General features: G+C 39.5%; 2 protein-coding genes across 4 annotated transcripts in view; one reads left to right on the plus strand and one right to left on the minus strand.

The window, feature by feature from the left end:
- esf1.L (ESF1 nucleolar pre-rRNA processing protein homolog L homeolog) overlaps window positions 1-576 on the minus strand; it is a 35,885-nt gene extending 35,309 nt beyond the window's left edge. For both annotated transcript variants that reach the window (XM_018262798.2, XM_018262797.2), the window contains exon 1: window positions 452-576. The gene's annotated coding sequence lies outside the window, so the exon portion shown is untranslated. The remainder of the gene's footprint in view (window positions 1-451) is intronic.
- ndufaf5.L (NADH:ubiquinone oxidoreductase complex assembly factor 5 L homeolog) lies at window positions 564-24,137 on the plus strand. Of its 2 annotated transcripts, none has more exons than XM_041562625.1 (11): window positions 564-696; window positions 1,715-1,755; window positions 3,492-3,555; window positions 7,969-8,016; window positions 8,096-8,199; window positions 11,141-11,180; window positions 13,991-14,188; window positions 16,295-16,355; window positions 20,633-20,716; window positions 21,220-21,302; window positions 23,526-24,137. In XM_041562625.1, exons 1-11 carry the CDS (start codon window positions 691-693, stop codon window positions 23,619-23,621), a joined length of 825 nt encoding a protein of 274 aa, XP_041418559.1. In that variant the 5' UTR covers window positions 564-690; the 3' UTR covers window positions 23,622-24,137. The 2 variants fall into 2 exon arrangements, with proteins under 2 accessions (XP_041418559.1, XP_018118288.1); XM_018262799.2 differs by lacking the exon at window positions 564-696 and adding an exon at window positions 839-1,219.
- Window positions 24,138-24,513: the final 376 nt, after the last annotated feature.

A 24,513-nucleotide genomic window follows, 5' to 3' on the forward strand; every position in this document is an offset into this window, starting at 1 on the left:
GCAATGAATAAGGCTTGGGCTGAACATACTTTCCACCTTTTGGCATTTCTTGATGTAAACTAAAGGGAAATTGTAGGTAGTGCATGTTTGGTTCTCGTGAGGCAGATAGATTGCCAGTGCATGATGCAGGGGACATAAACACACACGCATCAAACAAAACTACTTATTACAGATGTTAGTATATGTTTATTATTGTGGAGGAGGGGCAGAGAGAACCCTGGTCAGGGTTGCCAGCCAAATTGGGCTACTAATTTAAAGCCCATTGGAACGTCCGCACCACTGAAGCTGTCGTCGGACTACATATCCCAGAATGCCCCCTCGATAACCAAGCGGTTACAGCCAGCGATTAGCGTCCAATAAAATGCCTCCTTACAATATAATACAGGTGCTTGTGAAGCCCGTACCACAGCTACACGGCTCCCGGCACAAGCCTAACATATGATTCCCTTACCTGCTCGCAGCCCTGAGCCTTCCGCTCTTCCGAAGTTTGAACCACGTGCTTCCTACCCACAATCCCTCGCGCCGACGTAACCTCGCCTCCGCTGACTGTAGCCGAGAGGGGTCAAAAATATAGAAGCCGCATACTGTAGTGTCCCTCTTCAATTAATATAACACTGTGTCCTTGGATAGAGGTCAGATTCGGGGGGCACTTGTGAGTAACGGGGAGTCGGTGTCTGATAGTAGTGGCACATGCAGGTCAGTTGTGCAGAGAGACTGCTGAATACAGTGACTGGGTCAGGACTTGTTATACAGCAAAGGGGCTACTGAATACAGACAGGTGACAGCAAAGGGGCTACTGAATACAGACAGGTGACTGGGTCAGGACTTGTTATACACAGCAAAGGGGACTGCAGAGATGCTGTATAGCAGTGCAGGGAGGCTGCAACAAGTGTGTGAAAGCTGCTTCAGACTTTGTAGTAGATTGTATATAGTCCCCAGCACCCCATGGTTGCAGAGGAGGTTGCATGTGGCCCCTAGCACCCAAGGGTGGCACAAGAGATTGCAGGTGGCCCCTGGCACCAAAAATTGTCAGAGGGCTCCTATGGGATATGACAGAGTATTGGGGACAGGGTGGAAAACCAGCTTATCCTGCAGAAGGTCAGGCAGCTCCAAAGCAGGCAATGTGCTCAATGTGTTTGACAGACAGATGAAGAGAAGACAGAAGGACTGGGCAGTATCCCAGCCAGGGGCCCATCAGTGCGACTATCTGAGAGAAGAGGTAAGTGGCTCTCACACTCAGAATATCTACATTCCCTGCCGTAAGGCAAAGCTGGGCTGATTTTGTTTTCCAGAAAGGAAATAGATCCTACAGGTAGGCATAACTGTGCCAGAATTTTTTTACAGCAATATAAAATAAGTAACCACTTGTATAATTTAGTGGTGTGTGTGTTAATTCTCCATTGTCACTGTGGCAATTTTGCCGTCTTTTCTAATCTTATATCAGAGAACCCTGGCATTATCAGTGATGGGCCCTATCCATTAGAAGGTCCGCACCACTGAAGCTGTCGTCGGACTACATATTCCAGAATGCCCCGTCCTATATAGGCTTTGCACCTCAGTCCCTTTAATAAGTGAACACTTAACCCTAATGATGCTGTATGGATTATAAGCAGTTTATAAAATGCCTCCTTGTCTGCAATAAGAGCAATCTTCTGCATGTATCAAATGAATTCATTGCAAGCCCATAATGTTCATTTCTTTCCACCTTGTACAGGTAGGAGAAAGAATTGCTGATCGAGTGTTTGATATCGCAAGGTAAGAAACCACAGCATTTATACTGTTCATAAAGACTGTGACATTTGGGGGCAGATTTATCAAGGGTCGAATTTTCGAGTTCATGGGAGTTATTTAAAACTCCCATGAACTCGAAATGCAGCCAATTGAAATTCATAAAAAAAAAAAATCTAAAAGTCGGGTGAAAGGATCGACCCGAAAATTCGAATCGAGTTTTTTCTGGGGAAAAAACTTGAATGTCAGGAAGGCTGCAAACAACTCCAAATTGATCCCAGGAAGTCTTCCATAGGCTAAAACAGCGATTTGGCAGGTTTAAGTTGGCGAATAGTTGAATTCGAGTTCTTAAAGAGCCAGAGTATGATAAATCTCAAAAAATCTAATTCGATATTTTTAAAAAAACGCAAATTGAATTTTAATGATTGCCTAGTCGAATATGACAGTTTTGGCTATACAAAAAAAAAAACTTGAAAATTTGAAATTCGAATTTTCTCTTCGACCCTTGATAAATCTGCCCATAGGTCTGATTTCACTCATTATGTCAGACTGTTCCTGTTGCCTAGCAACCAGCTGATCCAGCGGCAAACGTTGAAAGGTGCTTTATGTTGCAACCTTGGTCCAACTTGATCAGTCTCTCGGGGGAAACTGCATCTCCATTCAGAGAGTAATCAAGAATGAAAAACAAGTAGTGAGTGATGTTGACTCTCTTATGCATTGCCTGCAGGCAGTATTCTGCACTGACTGACAGAAGGCATTACCATTTCTAGGTGTCTTTGCTTACTGTATATCAGTACTAGGGATGCACTGAATCCAGGATTCGGTTCGGGATTCGGCCGAGATTCGGCCTTTTAAACCAGGATTCGGCCGAATCCTTCTGCCTGGCCGAACCGAATCCTAATTTGCATATTAGGGGTGGGGAGAGAAATCATGTGACTTTTTGTCACAAAACAAGGAAGTAAAAAAAAATTCACCTTCCCACCCCTAATTTACACATGCAAATCAGGGTTCAGGTTCGGTATTCGGCCGAATCTTTCGCAAAGGATTCGGGGGTTCGGCCAAATCCAAAAAAGTGGATTTGGTGCATCCCTAATCAGTACTAGCATTTCTCACAGGCAATACAGAAATATCCCTACCCCCCGGATAGAGATTATTATTATAATACACAAGAGCCATGAATATCCTCTAAATAATATCCTTATAAATGGTGCTTAGTGATGTCATCGGTTATAATTGGAGCTTAGTGATGTCATTTCTGTCACATGACTCACTGAAACGTGTGTATTATAATAAATAAAGTACCCCTGTTGCAAAATATGAGGATATTAGAAGTCATCTCAGAGTTCCATGATCTGTTTAAAAACACTTGGCCTTTGGCCTCATACATTTATATGGTCATGGAACTCCTCAGTAACTTATAATATCCTTATAGTTTACAATAGGGGGTACTTTATTCACTATAGTATCTGGTTTTTGGAGTGTGGGAGGAATTTGGGAAACCCATGGGAAGAACATACAAACTCCCCTACCTGCCCAGACTGGAAATGAACCTCAGGACCCCAGAGCTGCAAGGCAGAAAGGTTAATCACCAATCCGTTCAGACGCTCCTATCAATGTGAGCAGAATATGCCTGTGATCTCTTTGAGCTGCATAAGCTTCAGTGCAAGTCATGGAGTTATTTGTGTAAGATAAAATTAGTAGGTAAAAAGGGCAACATGTAAACAAATTTAGAAAACTTTTTGTATGTCTTTTGTCATTTTCAGGACATTTCCTTTTGCTTTAGATCTCGGAAGTGGAAGGGGTTATATTTCACAGCATTTAACAAAGGTAAGTGTAATATTGTGTATCAACGTGATATTCAGTAGAAAGGCTGAATATGACGTTGATTTCCAACAGGTTTTCCAACATTAGCCCCCCTTATTTCATCTGATTCACCGCATGGGCTCTGCAGCTGTTTTTGCTTAGGAAGGGACCAACTCATGGTATACATGTATGGGATATAGACACACACTCACGTGCACACCCGAGCCCTAAGGAGTAGTAGACCTGGTGCTCAGACCCTAGGAAGTCGGCACTTCCACGATACTGCACGAAAGAAGGAAGCAGGTACCGGCACACAGGTGCAATTCAAGTAGGGGAATTAACCCTTACGTGTTTATTCAGTCGACACACAACGTTTCGGGGGGGCACTCCCCCTTCGTCAGGTGATACAGCCATACAAGTGAAACAGGTTTAAATACCCACAAGATACTCCCCCCAGGATCCCATTGTCCAATGTCCAGAACGGAATGCAAGATTGTCCAATCCTGGGGCAATCCCAATTAGAAGTTTCAGCACCATATGTGAAAAAAATCCAAGGTCCTAAACGAAAAAACCTGTTTCCAAAACGAAAAAGCGTAAACAAAAACCAAAAACATTTTTTATAAAAAAACATTTAAAACAGTAATCTAACGAATAAGGAAGATAACTTTCCCTAATAAATAGAAAAAATAGAAAAAAGGTTATGCCTCACCCTGGAAGTACATGTCATGTTTTTCATTCTAGTATCTGAAAAAAGTAAAAAGAAGATGGTTAAGCAAACGGAACAATATATCCAGGAGTCCTTATTATATAAAGCACATTAAACTGAATTCCTCATTCAACCCTTTAGGAGTCTGAGTCTGTAAGGTCCATATCCAATAACTTTCCCGTTGTAATAATTTCTGTTTGAAATCCTGTCCATGTTTTTTATTCACTTTTTCCAGGATTTGCCAACGCAACTGTGATACCCCATGTTTGTGCTCATAAAAATGTTTTGCCAAAATCGTTTTGTGTTTCTTCTTAATTTGTGTATTCCCTACCTCTGGTTGGTAATTGCGAATTACGGATTTGTGTTCGTTCAGGCGCACCTTTAAAGATCTTTGTGTCTGGCCTACATATGCCATGCCACATGGACATTTAATACAATATACGATCCCTTGTGTGTTACACGTATGTATCCCATTGATTTTATGGGGAGTACCTTTCAGGGGATGCATTACCTTATCACCTTTAATGATCCCATTACAATGGCCACAGTTTTGACATGGATAGGTGCCGAAAGGGATCTGCCTTACAGTTGGAGGGGCCTTTTTTCGCTTAATTAGATCCCCAATATTTCTCCCTCGTTTGTAGGAGAAGATGGGTGGAGATTGGAAACAGTTACCAATTTTAGGGTCGTTCCTAAGGACCCCCCAATATTTTAGAATGGTTTGTTTAACAAAATTAGAGTTTCTGTCATAAGTTGACACAAATGGGATTCTCTTAAATGTTTCTTTTTTCTTTTGTTGCAACAATGTTTCCCTGGGGATTTTTGCTATTTCGTCTCTCATTATTTTAAGAGACTCCTGTTTGTAGCCCCTTGCAATGAATTTGTCCATCATATTATCAGATTCTTGTATGAATAATTCCTCCGTAGAGGTAATTCTTTTAACCCGCATCAGCTGGCTTTTAGGTAACCCCTTAAACAGACCTGGTGCATGGAAACTCGTTGGTCTCAACAAATTATTTCTGTCAGTGGGCTTAGTATATAAACTTGTATAAAAGGTTCCCTCTTTCCATTCTACACTTACATCCAAAAAGTGAATATTCTTAGCATTGCATTCAAGTGTGAATTTAATTGTAGGATGGACTGAATTTAAATACAACAAGAAGGAGTCAAGCTGATCCTTAGTGCCTTTCCAGATGAAAAAGGTGTCATCCATATAGCGCATATAGGAGTCAATAAATTGGACAAATTCATTGTTAGAGAAAATAAATGCCAGGGAAACATTGTTGCAACAAAAGAAAAAAGAAACATTTAAGAGAATCCCATTTGTGTCAACTTATGACAGAAACTCTAATTTTGTTAAACAAACCATTCTAAAATATTGGGGGGTCCTTAGGAACGACCCTAAAATTGGTAACTGTTTCCAATCTCCACCCATCTTCTCCTACAAACGAGGGAGAAATATTGGGGATCTAATTAAGCGAAAAAAGGCCCCTCCAACTGTAAGGCAGATCCCTTTCGGCACCTATCCATGTCAAAACTGTGGCCATTGTAATGGGATCATTAAAGGTGATAAGGTAATGCATCCCCTGAAAGGTACTCCCCATAAAATCAATGGGATACATACGTGTAACACACAAGGGATCGTATATTGTATTAAATGTCCATGTGGCATGGCATATGTAGGCCAGACACAAAGATCTTTAAAGGTGCGCCTGAACGAACACAAATCCGTAATTCGCAATTACCAACCAGAGGTAGGGAATACACAAATTAAGAAGAAACACGAAACGATTTTGGCAAAACATTTTTATGAGCACAAACATGGGGTATCACAGTTGCGTTGGCAAATCCTGGAAAAAGTGAATAAAAAACATGGACAGGATTTCAAACAGAAATTATTACAACGGGAAAGTTATTGGATATGGACCTTACAGACTCAGACTCCTAAAGGGTTGAATGAGGAATTCAGTTTAATGTGCTTTATATAATAAGGACTCCTGGATATATTGTTCCGTTTGCTTAACCATCTTCTTTTTACTTTTTTCAGATACTAGAATGAAAAACATGAAATGTACTTCCAGGGTGAGGCATAACCTTTTTTCTATTTTTTCTATTTATTAGGGAAAGTTATCTTCCTTATTCGTTAGATTACTGTTTTAAATGTTTTTTATAAAAAATGTTTTTGGTTTTTGTTTACGCTTTTTCGTTTTGGAAACAGGTTTTTTCGTTTAGGACCTTGGATTTTTTTCACATATGGTGCTGAAACTTCTAATTGGGATTGCCCCAGGATTGGACAATCTTGCATTCCGTTCTGGACATTGGACAATGGGATCCTGGGGGGAGTATCTTGTGGGTATTTAAACCTGTTTCACTTGTATGGCTGTATCACCTGACGAAGGGGGAGTGCCCCCCGAAACGTTGTGTGTCGACTGAATAAACACGTAAGGGTTAATTCCCCTACTTGAATTGCACCTGTGTGCCGGTACCTGCTTCCTTCTTTCATACATGTATGGGATCCCTTTATCCAGAAAGCTCCAAATTACGGAAAGGCTGTCTCCCATTGACTCCATTATAATTAAATAATCCAAAGTTTAAAAAACTTTCCTTTTTCTCTGTAGTAATAAAACAGTAGCTTGTACTTGATCCCAACTAAGATATAGTTAATCCTTATTGGAAGCAAAACCAGCCTATTGGGTTTATTTATTGTAGACACGATATTCTAGTAGATTTAAGGGATGAAGATCTGAATTACGGAAAACCCCAGGTCCCGAGCATTCTGGATAACCGGTTGTATACCTGTACAGTGTATTTATAATATTAAATTCATGCTCAAAGGTTATTAGTAATTTATTGGGATTCGCCTCTGAATGAAATGCTAGTGTATACATTCTGCATCAGAAACGATTGATAGTCATCTCTGTGCCATGAGCCTCTGTGATAAATAAAACTTTATTCCTGCTAATGTTTTGATGATTTCAGACGACTCCTAAATTTGACTTCTCTGCAGTAGCCCAGGACATACAGAGCATGTGCACTGATACTCAAACAATGAAACCAAAATCACATTTATTTATGCTGAACATGAATATATATTGTAGTTAACAGTGAAGTTTATAGATTTATAAATATAGATTTATAAAAATTATAAATGGCCAGTAAAGTAAGTGGTCATAGGGCATTCTGTATTGAACTTAGAGTCTACTTTTTTTTATTTTTATTTGAGAGACAATTTATTACTTAGAAATGGTGTTGAGTGTATTTATAGGATTTCCAGTGCTGTAGTGGGAGAAATCTGGGGCAGATTCCCTAAAGGGCAAAGTGAAAATTCACCAGCGCAACGTCATTTCGGAACTTCGCCAGTTTTCTAACGGGCGCAGGCGTGACTTCGCTAGTGAAGGACGCTAGCGTTTCTTCGCACTGTAACGCCAGGTGAATTTTCGATCTGGCGAATGGACTTTACTCCACAAATTCACTAAGATGCGGATTTTACTGAATGTTACCTCATTAACCAGACTTGCTTTCACCAGCTCAGACCAAGCGAAGTGCAATGGAGTGCATTTTAGTGAATTGACGTTGTCCAAGTGAATTTACGCCTGGTGAAGTGTTGCGATGGCTGCGAAGCCGTAATTTTCGCCGGTTAGGGAATTTGCCTCTGTGTGACTTCTGTTAGAAGTAGGGTGAGATCAATTGCTTATATTTTCTTTTCTCTTTTGTTTTCTGTTTCTTTGCAGGATATCGTAGAGAGATTTGTCCACACAGACCTGTCTGAGAAGGCTTTGGTGAGACGATTGCCCCATTCCCCAATGTTGTGTTACACGTCTTCCACTTGTGCTAATTTCTCCTACTTGTTCTTCACAGAGAAATCTGGCGGTGTCTGAAATTCCATCCGTGAGAGTTGTTGTCGATGAAGAATTCATCCCTTTTAAAGATAACACGTTTGACCTTGTCGTCAGCAGTCTGAGGTATTATTATTTATTTTATAACTTGGCTTTCATTACTTTCCAGTTTAGGGTGAGATGGGCAACCTCTGTAGACCACATGACTTGAGATCTATGATTGTGGCCATCACTGTGAGTTGTACAGTGCTCCAGAGACTACACAGAGCTCACAGTCATCTCCACTCTTTGGACTGAGCTGGAAAGCTTTGGTTGCACCGAGCATGTGTCTGTGAGCTTTAGAAGGCTCAAGAAGTCGGCCTTAGAATTCGTCATTTTGTGTTTGTGTGTGTTGTTGTTATTTAGTTACATGGGATGCACAGAATCCACTATTTTGGATTCAGTCGAACACGCAAATAATTTGAGAAAGATTCAGCCCAATACCGAATCCTGATTTGCATATGCAAATTAGGGGTGGGAAGGGGAAAACATTATTTACTTCCTTGTTTTGTGACAAAAAGTCACACAGTTTCCCTCCCTGTCCCTAATTTTCATATGCAAATTAGGATTCAGATTTGATCGGCCACGATGGAGGATTAATATTCCCGCTTTGGTCCTTTTTCACAGGTAGTGTGAGTAAATCTCTACAAACATTTACATCCCCTGCTCCCCTTTGTATAAAAAAACAATGTTTCCAAAATGACGTTATTAATAAGTGCAATTCACAAAAGGTGTTTGCCATAGGATATAATAAGTTGTGCAATATTGCAAGTATCCACATGGTGTTGCTGTTTATCCTTAAGTTATAAATCCATTTCCAAACATGTTAGTGTTTCTTTTGACCACCAACATATGTGAATGCAAGCAGTTACCATTATTAGTATTAATATCTAAATAATTACAAAATTGTTACCTCTGCATATATACAGTAATGCCCATTTCTTTTTACCTAAACGATAACCGTGAACCTTAGTGGTTGAAATGTTGGAATACTCACATACACTCAACATAATCTTCACCTTGGGCACCCAGATGTTGCTAGGCTACAGTTCCTCGGAATATTATCAAGGGTTTATGAATTCTGGGCATTGAGCCCAGGAACATGTGGGGACCCGAGGTTAAGAAGCAGAATCTCGGTTCTCAAACAGGCAAGTGTATTGCACAAGGTTTAGTAGGCAGAGGCCGTCAGGATATGAAATATTCTTCATCATTACTGTTAATATAATGTGGGATAAGATAAAAGTAATAAAGTTGATACTACAGGTGTGGGACCGGGTTATCCAGAATGCTCAGGATCTGGGACTTTCCAGATAATTGATTTTTCTGTAATTTGGATCTTCATACCTTAAGTCTACTAGAACATCATATAAACATTAAATAAACCCAATAGGCGGGTTTTGCTTCCAATAAGGATTAATTATATCTTGGGATCCGTACTGTTTTTTAATACTACAGAGAAAAAGGAAATCCTTTTTAAAAATTTGGATTATTGGTTTATAGGGGAGTCTATGGGAGATGCTCATTCTGTAATTCAGAATGTTCTGGATAACAGGTTTCCAGATAACTGATCCCTTACCTGTATTAAGTTTTATGTGGCCTATTGTCTGCATTTGTGTCTCCCGACCATAGACAATGTGTGCTAGTTACCCTGGCAATGCATCTCCTAACTGGGGAGATAAAAACAAAACAGGAGTAAATTGTGTTTCAGATTAGTGTCCCAGAGCCACTGGATTTGTGTTTATCTACAGAGCTAATTGCTGAGGGATTAAGGGTCAGTCCACACGAGCAGATTCAGGGAGATTAGTCGCCCCAGCATCAAATCGCCTCTTCTTCAGGGCGACAATCTCCCCGAACTGCCTTCCGCCGGCTAAAATGAAAATCGCCTGCGGCAATGCACACGCGGCGCTTCGTTTTCGAACTTTCCTCGTGAGGCGACTTCAGAAAACGAAGCTACGTGTGTGCATCGCCGCAGGTGATTTTCATTCTGCTCATGTGGACTGATCCTAACACTGATCCAGTTTTGTGTACACCTAGGGTTGCCACCTTTTTAATAAAAATTTACCAGCCAGTGGTGGGGGCGGGAACTAAAGGGGCGGGCCCTGACACAAAAAGGGCAGAGACTCAAAAGGGGGAGGGGCCACGTCACACGAGGGACAGATGACGAAGAAAAGGTACGTTTTCACCGGAGGACAAGGGCTTTTGTTAAGGGTATTACAAATTACCAGCAGATACATTGCTGGTAAATTTGCAATCCCGGCCCTGGCAGGTGTTTTACCGGCTAGGCCGGTAAAACACTAGCCGGGTGGCAACCTTATGTACATCCCAGTATCTGTACATGTCTGTGCAATTCCACACACCCAGCAGAGATGTTAGACTGCTCAATGGGCACGGAAAAAAACACACTATTTCACACTAACACAGACATTCACATATTCATATGGCGAGAACTTTTAGCCTCTTTCATAGTACAAGTATGGGATCCATTATCTGCAAATCCATTATCTAGAAAGCTCCGAATTACGGAAAGGCCTTCTTCCACAGACTCTATTTTAACCAAATAATCAAATTTTTAAAAATGATTTTCTTTTTCTCTCTAATTATAAAACAGTAGTTTGTACTTGATCCCAACTCAGATATAATTAATCCTTATTGGAAGCAAAACCAGCCTATTGGGTTTATTTAATGTTTACCTGATTTTCTAGTAGAAAGGGTATAAGGATCCACATTACAGAAAGGTCTATTATCTGGAAAAGCCCAGGTCCCTAGCATTCTAGATAACAGTCCCAATACCTGTATACATTCCCTATTAAAACCAAATTAAATCCATATGGTGGAAAATGTACCGACTACTGCCTGACTGGACTGGAGCAGGAATAGCTAGAACTTGCAGTAAGCTCTTGTTCCGGCCATTACATCAGTAAGAATGCTGCAGGTTACTGCTAAAGTCACAAATAAAGCAGAAATAGTGCCATTCTGGGCTAATCCTGTCCCATTAATTTGTTCAATGGCTTTTCTCCCCTCCCTTCAGCTTGCACTGGGTCAATGATCTCCCACGAGCTTTCCAAGAGGTGAGTGTTGTTTAAATAAATGCCTCACAGTGGGATTTTCTTTTCTATGATCTTCTTTTGTTCATCACTTCACTCTTCTAATACCTCTTTCTGATTTCCCCTTGTACCTGCCTTATTTGTAGTCCCTGTGTCTTTAATGGGGTGGTTTGCCTTTACATTAACCTTTAGTATGTTATAGAATGGCCAAGTCTAAGCAACCATATACTTGGTCTTTATTATTTATTTATTATAGTTTTGGAGTTATTTGCCTTCTTCTGATTCTATCTAAAAAGCAAATGCTTTGTAAAGCTACACATTTGTTGTTCTATATTCCAGTCTCTTATTCAAATCAGTGCATGGTTGCTAGGGTAATTTTCTGAAACTGCAAACTGGAGAGCTGCTGATTAAAAAGCTAAATAACTAAAAAAAAACACAAATAATTATTAACATTTATTTATATAGCGCCAGCATATTTCACAGTGCTGTAAATAATAAAATATGAAAACCAATTGGAAATTATCACTCTCTACACATCATACTAAACGTTAACTTAAAGCTGAACACAACCCCTTTAATTTACATTTTAATTGCTGGCTGTCAGTCCCCAACTGCCAGTCTCCTTTACTTTTTTCACAGTGAACCATCATATTTCCATCTCCTCTTTACCTGTGTCAATTCACCACCATATATAGACATATTCTCCTATAATGATTAGTCTCGTTATGACTAGCAGCCATGAAGTCGGCAAAACACTTACCATATATCTAACTGTACTGACCTCCTATTATACCAAGACTCAAAGCTGCACAGTTTCATTCGCACATCATGTGACATTTATGAATGTTGTAAAAAAAAAGTCTTTCTACCAAAATTACAGGTTCCCAACACAGCCTGTCTTCCTACCTGATGGTTACATAATTAGCACAATTACCTTAACTTTGCTGCTATTATACAGCTTTCATATTCGTCTGAATTAACTTGTAACATTATCCTTTCCACCACCACCACCACGTTACATCTATCAGGGCTCATTAATATCTTTTCACCACTAATGAATGAATAGACTTTATGTAGGCTAATGGCTGATTGCAGTGAGTTTCCAATAAGTAGTTTCAAGCTCTTAGAGCTGCTTTTTAGGGCCAGGGCACACGCAGCTATTTCGGGAGATTAGTCGCCCAGTGGCTTCTTCTTCGGGGAACTAATCTCCCCGAACTGCCTTCCCGCCGGCTAGAATGTAAATCGACGTTGGGGTGGCACTCGGAGCACTTCCTTTTCCGAAGTTGCCCCACGAGGAAACTTCGGACGACTTCGGAAAGTCAAAGTGATCCAATGCCATACTGCCGGCGATTTACATTCTAGCCAGCGGGAGGCAACGTGTGCCCTTACTGTTAATGATACTCTGATACATAGTCTGGCTGTGCTGATTGAAGTGAGTCTACAGGTTAAAGGGGTTGTTCACCTTTGAGTTAACTTTTAGTATGACGTAGAGACTGATATTCTGAGACAATTTATAATTGGTTTTAATGTTTTATTATTTGTGGTTTTTGAGTTATTTAGCTTTTTGCAGCTCTCCAGTTTGCAATATGGCTGCTAGGGTCCATATTACCCTAGCAACCATGCATTGATTTGAATAAGAGACTCTAATATGAATTGGAGAGGACCTTACTAGAAAGATGAGAAATACAAATTAGCGATAACAATAAATTTGTAGCCTTGCAGAGCATTCAGCGATGCCCATTTGAAAGCTGGAAAGAGTCAGAAGATAGAGGCAAATAATTATAAAACTATAAAAAATAAATAATGAAAACCAATGGTCAATTTGCTTAGAATTTTTACTTAAAGGTGAACCACATCTTTAAGTGCTCCGTTCTCCTGCAGCAGGCCCTTGTTCAAATTCCAGTGGCATCTCTGGAATCCCTGGGCAAGTCACTTAATATTCCAATGTCTCACCAGCCTTAGTGTTTGTGGGGTCACTGCCTTGAGTGCTGGAAAGACCTAGGAATGTGCCAAGCCAAATTGGAGAAGATATAAATATTTTAAATTATTCTCCTTTGCATTTTTGCAGCATCTTTATTGAGTGTTCTACACATGATTATTTCTGGGTTTAATCTCTTCTTCCCCCCCCCCTTGTTGTTCAACATTACACTGCCCCCCATTATCCCTTAAAGTGCAGTAAAGCTTTGACCTTCAAGTCAACTTAAAGGAAAACTATACCCCCAAACAATGTAGGTCTCTATAAAAAGATATAACCTAAAACAGCTCATATGTAAAACCCTGCTTCATGTAAATAAATCATTTTCATAATAATATACTTTTTTAGTAGTATGTGTCATTGGGTAATCATAAATAGAAAATTGCCATTTTAAAAAATAAGGGTCGCCCCCTGGGATCGTAGTATTCACGGTTCACACAAACAAACCATACATGTTAGGTCACATGAGCCAATTAACAGACAGAGTTGTGTCTTTTGCTTCAGCACTTCTGTTGCTTAAGTGTTCATTTTGGGGGTATAGTTTTTCTTTAATTGTTCCTGCTGTCCGTCATTTTGGGCCGCTACAGTTTGCAAACCTCTGCTTCATATCCTATATTCATGTCTGTCACTTTATAATATATGTCACATCTTTCAAAGCCCATAGTAGCTGTAGTCATTTAATTGTTAAGATGAGTGAAGGTAAGTAACGACATTCTCAACCATATAAGCCAAGATAACGTCATGGGGCTGAATGGTAGAGTTACCCTTAGCAACCAACCAGATTTAATTGTCTTGTAATAAAATATAATTTACACAATATGCCCCTATAAACCAGTATAATTTTCTTCTCATCCTCTAGATACATCGTATCTTAAAACCCGATGGAGTGTTTATTGGCGCCATGTACGGAGGCGAGACCTTGTATGAACTGCGCTGCTCTTTACAACTGGCAGAGATAGAAAGAGAAGGAGGATTTTCGCCCCACGTATCTCCACTCACTGCAGTCACTGACCTGGGAAACCTAATGGGACGCGCCGGCTTTAACATGCTGACTGTGGTAATGCACAAGTGAAATGTTGCCCCTCCCCCATCATGTAGAGCATCATATAGTAGCGGCGTGTGAGCTGAGATCCCCTATGCTACAAGTGTACACAATTCACCAGAATCTATAGCTCTTCACATAGGGGAGGCTAGTGTAAGAACAAAGGCAGATTATTTAGATGCTGTGTTTGTTACATTATATTTGTAGTTGTTCTGGCCACTGCAGAAAGTGCTGTTCTTAGATCTAGTGTAGTAATACCAGCTTGCACACCCTGGCTCTCCGTGTCGCGAAAGCTCGGTGAAGAAGACTTCGGTATCCTCCAATACAGGTAAGTATAATAGATACAACCGGCACACGGGTCCAAAATCAAGCAGGGACAAGCCCTTGCTGCGTTTATTTGCAAAGTGCAACGTTTCGGGGTAAACCCCTTTGTCAAGCTTGAACAAGCTTAAACGCAGCAAGAGCTTGACCTTGCTTGATTTTGGACCCGTGTGCCGGTTGTATCTATTATACTTACCTGTACCAGGCAGCTGATATCTTGCATTAGGGAGCTGCTATCTGGTTTAGGGATGCACCGAATCCACTTTTTTGGATTGTGCCGAACCCCTGAATCCTTCGCAAGAGATTCGGGAAAATACCGAACCAAATCCTAATTTGCATATGCACATTAGAGGTGGGAAGGGGAAAACATTTTTTACTTCCTTGTTTCGTGACAAAAAGTTGCGCAATTTCCCTCCCCACCCCTGATTTGCATATGCAAATTAGGATTTGGTTCAGCTAGGCAGAAGGATTCAGCCGAATCCGAATTCTGCTGAAAAAGGCCGAATCTTGGATTGGGTGCATCCCTAATCTGGTTACCTTCCCATTGTTCTGTTGTTAGGCAGCTGGGGGGGGGGAGAGATGGGGGTGATATCACTCCAACTTGCAGTACAGCAGTAAAAAGTGACTGAAGTTTATCAGAGCACAAGTCACATGACTGGGGGCAGCTGGGAAACTAAAAATAGGTCTAGCCCCATGTCAGATTTCAAAATGAAATATAAAAAAAATCTATTTGTTCTTTTGAGAAATGGATTTCAGTGCAGAATTCTGCTGGAGCAGCACTATTAACTGATGTGTTTTTGGGGAAAAAAGCATTATTTCCCATGACAGTATCCCTTTAAGTAGAATAATAAAGGCAGTAGCTGATTCTGAGAAGAGATTTGATGGTAATCTAGGGCCCAGAGCTTCATAATAGCATGACTAGCAGTGTCTTATGCCCTTTATTGGTCTAGCTATAAAGATCAGGCTGGGTATGTACGACTTATTAAAGGGTGGTTCACCTTTAAGGTAACTTTTATTATGTTATAGAACAGCCAATTCTAAGCAACATTTCAGTTGGTTTTCATTATTTATTTTTTATAGTTTTATAGTTATTTGCCTTTTTTTTCTGACTCTTTGCAGCTTTCAAATGGGCATCGCTGACTCCCTTCTAAAAACAAATGCTCTGTAAGGCTACAAATGTATTTTTATTGTTACTTTTTATTCCTGATCCTTCTATTGAGGTCTCTCTTATTCATATTCCAGTCTCTTATTCAAATCAATGCATGGTTGCTAGGGTAATTTGGACCCTAGTTACCAGATTGGTTAAGAAGCAAATCGAAGAGCTGCTGAATAAAAAGCTAAATAACTCAAAAACCTTTAATAATAAAAAATGAAAACCAATTGCAAATTGTCTCAGAATATCACTCTCTACATCATACTAAAAGTTATCTCAAAGGTGAATTACCCCTTTTCGACTATTTTATTCTTCTACCATTGACCCCCAAAAATAACAATACATTTGTAGCCTTACAAAGCATCTGTTTTTTAGATGGAGTCAGTGACCCCCATTTGAAAGCTGGAAAGAGTCAGAAGAAGAAAGTAAATAATTCCACAACTATAAAAAGGAAAAATAAAGGCCAAATGAAAAAGTTGCTTAAAACATATTCTATAACATACTAAAATGTAGCTTAACGGTGAACCACCCCTTTATCTGTACAGGATACCACCGACATACGTTCATGTAGAAAACCTAACCTAAACCTAAAGTTTTCTTTGCTGACCCTCCGTGTATAATCCATTCTCTGTTCTGTGACTGTGCAGGATGCAGAGGAAATCCAGATTCACTATCCAGGGATGTTTGAAGTGATGAAAGATTTGCAAGGTAAGTACTGGGTATCAGAGCTACTATTTCTGCCCGAGCCTCTAGCTGCACATCTAGCTGACTATGAAAGCAACGATGGGCTGAGGAAAGCTGCAGTTAGAAGTACAGAAGCTTTGGGTATTAAAGGTGAAGTTTAAAAACCACCGATCACTCACAGACACAGTGCCACTCGTCACCAATGCAGTAACCCTGGCTACTAACCAGCAACTGAATCTTGTCTGTCACTACTAGGGTTGCCATCTTTTCTGGAAAAAAATACCGGCACACATATATATATATATATAATTTCCCTATTAATTACTACACATACTGTATCTAATACAATCTACGCCTCCTAATACATAGAAATTGTATAATTTTATATATAACCCTTTAGATTTTGTTCCACTTTAGTCCCCCTGCCACAGTTGCCAGTGACCTCATAAAGCAGTAGCGCTCCAGGTTATGCTTTAAAGGAAAACTATACCCCCAAAATGAAATAGATAGAACAGACCACAGAAGTGGCATATTAAAGAATCTTACCAAACTAGTATATATATATTCAAAGGGGTTGTTCAACTTCAAGAGAAGTTTTAGTATGATGCAGAGAGTGATATTCTGAGACAATTTACAGTTGGTTTTCATATTTTATTATTTAAGGTTTTTGAGTTATTTAGCTTTTTATTCAGCAGCTCTTCAATTAGCATTTTAAGAATTCTGGTAGCTGGGGACCAAGTTACCCTAGGGCCTGAATAGAAAGACGAGGAATAAAAAAGTAGCAATAACAATACACTTGTAGCCTTAAAGAGCATTTGCTTTTTAGAAGGGGTCAGTGACGCCCATTTAAGAGCTGCAAAAAGTCAGAAGAAAAAGACAAATAACTATAAAACTATAAAAAAGAAATAATGAAAACCAATTGAAAAGTTGCTTAGAATTGACTGTTCTATAACATACTAAAAGTTACATTAAAGGTGAACCACCCCTTTAAGTAGATATTGCCCTTTTACATCTCCTAACATTGTGTGCACCGTGAATCACATGAGTTCTTAAAATGGCAATTTTCTATTTATGATTACCCAATGGCACATACTACTAAATAGTTATAATATTATGAAAATGGTTTATTTACACGAAGCAGGGTTTTACATTCAATATTTCATTTACATGAAGTTGTTTTATTCAATATATTTTTTATAGAGACCTACATTGTTAGGGGGTATAGTTTTCCTTTAATTGGAAGCTAACGAGGCTGCGCTCTTGCGCATAGTTTTACACAGAGCAGTGATCTTCATCTTGTTGCACTACATCTCCCACTATCCCACCAACAGCCCCAGTTCCTAGCTGATAGTGTTAATCAGACTCCGTTACCAACACAGGACAAATATGCACCTGGGCAATAACCTATAGCAGCCAAGCTTATTTTTGCTTTCCTTGTTTGCCCTGCAGCTGGCTGAACAAAGGTAATCACATTGGTTGCTATGGGTTAATGCCCTGGTGAAGCTTTGCCCAGTGTTAGTAAATGATCCCCATGTGAATCTTTTCAGTCTGTTAAAATTCCAAATTGGAAAACTTCCGAAGAGCACATTTCATTAATTGAGCAATCACTAATTTATTTTTAAAGATTATACTAATTTATACAATCTATGCCGTAACAAGTCAGGTGACTGTTCTCATTTATACTATTTTATTCTAAAGGCCTGGACCATTACTGCTATAGGAATAACCTCTAGGCTGGGGCAGTAGGTTCAGTAAATAAAAATATGGCATTTGTAGCCATATTTGTTTTAGGGTTTAATGAAAATGTAAACATTTTCATTATCCTTCATCAGACAGGAGATAACGTTCAGTATCATTTTTGTTACTATAAAAATGTTCCCTGAAAACCACATTCATTGAAAGAGGAATAAATTAGTTTTGTCAGATACTATTAATTGTGACCACTAGATGGCGCCTAAAGTATTTCATTCCACAAATACTGTTGTCATGATTTTTGGCTTTGGCCATGTGAACATTTGTGTGCCTCCCCCTGGCTGTCCCACCTCAGTAAAGTGCTGCTCAATGCAGGCAGTGCTGTATTCATTAGGGATTGCAGGTCCTTCACCCACATAGTGCAAAAATGCAAAAACTTTGACCTTTGCGTCCTGCCCCATGCGAGATTAAATGAACATTCTGATTTCACCATGGACACAATTTTCCTCCAAATTTAGATTTGAAAATAGTTTTCAACTTTCCCTACACTACAGGGTGTAAATGGACAAAGAGAGCACCAATTTAAAGATAAGAACAGACAAGATTGTAAAGCAAATGAAAAATTGGAGAGAACCCTACACCACATAGACCCCCTCCCTCCTCGCCCCCAGCATAGCTGCTGCCCCGGGCAAATGCCGCTAACTTTTTACTTACCCCTCGGAGCAGATTCAGGGATCGGAGTTCACGGCAACCATCAAAATGTGGATTATTTGGATAAAGTGGAGTCTATGGAGACGGCCTTTCCGTAATTCAGAGCTTTCCGGATAACGGATCACATACCTGTAGTAACCTTTAGCAATCAGATGCTTGCTTGCTACCTGCTGATAGGTTACTATGGGAGTTTTTGCACCTCTTAATAAATACCCCTCCCCAAGTAGTAAATTCACGGTCTATTTGCTCCTATGGGAGGAGAGGGGATGCCTTACCAAAACAATCAGAAATGTATGTAACTGCCTTTTCCTGCATTAAGTTTTAACAAAATCTTTTCAATGATATTATATGGAGTAGTTGTAATAATATAATGAGTGACAGGAGTGGATTTTATGGTCCAGGCGTAGAACACAATAATAAATATCTCATCAGCCCGTGATAAAACTGCATGTTGGACGACTGTGATGTAAAATGTTTCTTAAAGGAATTGTTCAGTGTAAAAATAAAAACTGGGTAAATAGATAGGCTGTGCAAAATAAAAAATGTTTCTAATATAGTTAGTTAGCCAAAAATGTAATGTATAAAGGCTGGAGTGATTTGATGTATAACATGTCAGTCAGATCACTACTTTTCAGCTCTCTTGGTTTACACTGACTGGTTACCCTGGTTACCAGACAGTAACCAATCAGAGACTTGAAGGGGGGGCCACATGGGTCATATCTGTTGCTTTTGAATCTGAGCTGAATGCTGAGGATCAATTACAAACTCACTGAACTGTTATGTCCCATGTGGCCCCCCTTCATGATGCTGACTAACTCAGAGTTATAGAGCTGAAAAGCAGGAAGTTGGATTCTGGCTGTTTTATTAGACATCTGTTCACTCCAGCCTTTATACATTATATTTTTGTCTAACTATATCAGAAACATTTTTTATTTTGCATAGCCCATCTATTTAAACAGTTTTTATCTTCACACTGAAATATTCCTTTAAGGCCCAATAAAAGCTGCCGACAGACCGGCATCTTATTGGCTCATGTGTGGGGCCCCTCCAACAGTCGTCCCCGATCGATATGTGGCTGAAAGTCGGGCAGATGCCGATTGGGCAGGGTCAAAAATTCTGTTGGATCGCGGACACATCTGTTCGTTGATGTGTTCCCGTGATCCGACAGCCTGTATAGCCACCATTCTGATCCTATTTTTAGGCCCTAGGGCCCACTGTCAGATCAGCCCGATATCGCCCACCTCAGTGGGGGCATATTGGGGAGAGATCCACTTGTTCGGCTACACCTAGGTCCTGCGGGCCTAATAGTATGGACATAGTTCCATGTTTCCACCTTTAAAGGAATAGTTCAGTGTGAAAATAAAAACTGGGTAAATAGATAGGCTATGCAAAATAATATAATGTTTCTAATATAGTTAGTTAGCCAAAAATGTAATGTATAAAGGCTGGAGTGAACAGATGTCTAATAAAACAGCCAGAATCCAACTTCCTGCTTTTCAGCTCTATAACTCTGAGTTAGTCAGCGACTTGAAGGGGGGCCACATGGTACATTTCTGTTCAGTGAGTTTGTAATTGATCCTCAGCATTCAGCTCAGATTCAAAAGCAACAGATATGACCCATGTGCCCCCCCTCAAGTCTCTGATTGGTTACTGCCAGGTAGCCAGGGTAACCAGTCAGTGTAAACCAAGAGAGCTGAAAAGCAGGAAGTAGTGATCTGACTGACATGTTATACATCAAATCACTCCAGCCTTTATACATTACATTTTTGGCTAACTAACTATATTAGAATTTTTTTTTTATTTTGCACAGCCGATCTATTTACCCAGTTTTTATTTTTACACTGAACAATTCCTTTAAAAGTGAGTATTTCTGTAATGGCAGGTGTTGTATGTTTCAGGTATGGGGGAGAGTAACTGCGCATGGAACAGAAGATCTTTGCTTCACAGGGATTCAATGATAGCGGCCGCTGCCATATATCAAGGTAACAGCCCAGCCACAGTAATCGTTCCCAGCTCTCAAATAGAACATTTGGGGTACAATTAAATCTAACTGCCACCTTTAACAGGATATAGCATTTATATTTACTTTGTTTTTAAAGGTAAAACGTTTCCTGATTTTAAACAAATTGAGAGGCTTAAGCCTTTTCTGACTTGTTCTCTTGATGAATCTCCTTGTGAAGCCCTGAAAGAAATGGCCAGCAATTGTTTCACATTAAAGTGATGAGAATTTTATTTCCTGCTATTTATATAGCACCGACACATATTCATTGCGCTTTACAGAGATTTTGCATCAGTCTGTTTCCCAACAGAGCTTACAATCTAAGGTCCCCTATCACATTCACACACACAGTGGGGTCAGTTGTATCAGGTGCCAATAAACCGGCGGGAATGCTTTTGGAGTGTGGGAGGAAATCCATTCAGGCACCTGGAGAACATACAAACTTTTTGCAGATGGGGATTCAACTATTGTTTTCCATATCCACAGACATGTACGGAGAGGAGGATGGGACAGTGCCGGCAACCTTTCAGGTTTATTATATGATTGGTTGGAAGCCACATGAGTCACAGGTATCCGTGTGGATTTTTTTTTGTATGACATGTAGAGGCACATTTATCATTGGTCGAATTTCGAATTCATTTGAGTTTTTTTTAAACTCCCCTAAACCCCCATAAATTCGAAATTTGACCAATTGAAATGTATTATTGAAATAAAAATTTTTAAAGTTGGCTGGATTGAATTGACCCGAAACCGCGAAACGAAATAGTTTTGAATTATAAAAACAACTCTAATCGAATTTAAAAAACTGGATTCAAGTTTTTTTTCTCCAAAAAAAAACCTGAATGTCAGGAAGGCTGCAAACATCACCAAATTTATCCATGGACCTCTCCCATTGACTTATAGAGTAACTCAGCAGGTTTTAGGTGCCGAGTAGTCAAATTCGAGTTCTTAATGGGACATGATAGATCTCGAAATTCTAATTAAAACTCGATTCGAGTTTGGATAATTCACAATTCGAATTTGAGAATTTTAACCACAAAAAAAACATTGAATTTTCACTTTGACCCTTAATAAATCTGCCCCGTAATATAGGAAGTTAATTTCCCTGTTGCCCTAATACAGTGATCCTCAAACATGTTACTCACCAACCCCTTGGATGTTGCTCCCAGTGGCCTCAAAGCAGGTGCTTATTTTTAATTTCCAGGCTTGGAGGCAAGTTTTGGTTGCATAAAAACCAGGTGTACTGCCAAATAGATTTTTCTGTAGGCTGCCAGTCCACATAGGGACTGCCAATTACCCACTCACAGCCCTTATTTAGCATCCTCAGGGACTTTTTTCATTTTGGTGTTGCCCCCCAACTCTTTTTACATTTGAATGTGGCTCACTGGTAAAAAAAAGGTTGGGAAACCTTGTCTTAATATATAGTGAAAACATGGTTTTAGTGTCCCACCATAAAGTACTACTTAGGGCACCTTCCTAAAGTGGTCTATGTGACTAGCCATGGCTGCTACTATGTAGTGATGTCCTGTAGAAGGTCAAGACGTTACCTGACATGGCCTATCTTTGCACAATAGGAGCCCATTGTGGACTCATTAGGAGGGAATGCATGTCCAACCTTTCTGATCAATATCTGAACGAGCCCCAGTAGGATAGCCGTTGGGGAGGCCATCGTTTTGGTGCAGCCCAGCAAGCTGCCGACTTTTTCAGGAGTGACCCAAGCAGTCCTTTATAATCCATCCAATGCCATTTTTTTTACTTTAGCTTGAGATTCTCTATTTGTCTCCTTTATGAATTATCTATTACTCTTAATCTGTGAATTAATTAAACACAATTAGGGGCAGATATATTAAGGGTCGAATTGTAAATTCGAATTTTCATTTTTTGAGTCAAAACTCTGATTCGCATTGGGAATAATCCAAACTCGATTTGAATTTTAATTCAAATTCTAAAATTGAGATTTATCAAACCTTAAAGGAAAACTATACCCCCCAAACAATGTAGGTCTCTATAAAAAGATATTGCATAAAACAGCTCATATGTAAAATCCTGCTTCATGTAAATAAACCATTTTCATAATAATATACTTTTCTAGTAGTATGTGCCATTGGGTAATCATAAATAGAAAATTGCCATTTTAAAAAATAAGGGCCGCCCCCTGGGATCGTAGGATTCACTGTACTCACAAACATACCAACGAACTATACATGTTAGGTCACATGAGCCAATTAACAGACAGAGTTGTGTCTTTTGCTTCCACACTTCTTCCTGTTACAGTTAGAGTTGAAGTATTTCTGGTCAGGTGATCTCTGAGGCAGCACACAGACCATCACGAAATGGTGGCTCAAGGCAAGAGATGTAAAAGGGCAATATTTACTTAAATATATATTTCAGTTTGGTGAGATTCTTTAATATGCCACTTAATATGATATGAACTATCTGTTGCTTAAGTGTTCATTTTGGGGGTATAATTTTCCTTTAACCCTTAATTTGAATTTGACTTCACCACCTAAAACCTGCCAAGGTGGGAGAGGTCCAGCGACCCTTCTTGACATTCGAGTTTTTCTTTCTGAGAAAAAACTTGATTCGAATTTAGTCAAATTTGATTTGAGTTTTCGGGTCGGTAATAGTTTTTAGATATTCAATTTTTTTTTTTTTTATTAAATAGCCTCCCAATCGAATTTCGAGTATATTCAAATCTATTTAAATAAAAAAAAGTCACATTAACTTAAAATTTGACCTTTGATAAATGGGCCTCTAGATACTGTGTAACTTGTAACTGAATATTGTTCCAGGCCAAGCCAGCCAAGAGGGGTTCTGCGAATGTATCTTTTGGGGATTTGCAAAAAGTGAAGGAGACGGTATCTGAAACAAGAACAGAAGAAAAATAGTCACGCTTGCCTTTCCTTCCCAGCGTTCAGGTTAAGAAAAAGAAGCTTCAATTCATGAAGTATTTATTTTCTATGAAAATAAAGTAAATTAAGAATTTTTGTTTTTTTGAAAAAAGCTTTATTTGTACGTCAGAATGTTTTTCAGATAAAATGGCAGATTTATCAAAATTTGAAAAGTAAATACTGTTCTTCTTTGCAAATGTTGCTCTCGAAAGATGTTGCTAACCAATTATTGACTTGCCTATTTATCAGTCACGGGACTAATTTAATTACATTTCTCAACCTAGAAAACAGTCAAAATTTTTGGCAATTTGCGCTTTTTTTTCCCTGATGGAGTTTAACGAGACTGACTCGTTCCAACTGCGTGTGGGGATGCATCAATTGTTCATCTAAAACACGTGTTGATGTTTTCATTGGTGTGAATGGATCTGAGCAGGTTTCAGCTGACAAATTGTTTTTGTTGCCAAAATACTGCAACAATACCAGAAAAACAAAAATAAAATCAATTTGTGCAAATTGTTTTGTCAAGAAACTGCGAAAATGCTTGAAAGAATTTATAAATACCAAAAAAAAGATGACCTGCTGAAGTTTATCTTTGAGATTGAGTGTTGAGGGCCAGGGGCACTGCTGCTATGAAGGGAGTTGAGAGAGTTGCCGCAGCAGCACTCGTTACCAGGGGAGGAAAAAATCTGCTCCTGGTAACGTAAGGTGCAGAAATTCCAATTTTTGAATCAGAAAGGGCCGAGACACACGCTCAAATTCTGGAAGATTAGTCATCCAGCGACAAATCAGGGCGACTAATCTTCCCAAACTGACTCCCACCGGCTAGAATGTAAATCGCCAGCGGGATGGCAATCGGTGCACTTAGTTTTCCGAAGTTGCCTTGCGAGGA

The sequence above is a fragment of the Xenopus laevis genome, chromosome 5L (genome assembly GCF_017654675.1).
Source record: "Xenopus laevis strain J_2021 chromosome 5L, Xenopus_laevis_v10.1, whole genome shotgun sequence".
Lineage (NCBI taxonomy): Eukaryota > Metazoa > Chordata > Amphibia > Anura > Pipidae > Xenopus > Xenopus laevis.

Bases quoted from the DNA above. Each gene is read 5' to 3' on its own strand.
- ndufaf5.L (XM_018262799.2), top strand. From the start codon at position 857: ATGCTGTATAGCAGTGCAGGGAGGCTGCAACAAGTGTGTGAAAGCTGC. The intron at 8,017-8,095 runs GTGAGACGATTG...TGTTCTTCACAG, and splicing joins ACCTGTCTGAGAAGGCTTTG to AGAAATCTGGCGGTGTCTGA. The intron at 14,189-16,294 runs GTAATGCACAAG...GTGACTGTGCAG, and splicing joins GCTTTAACATGCTGACTGTG to GATGCAGAGGAAATCCAGAT.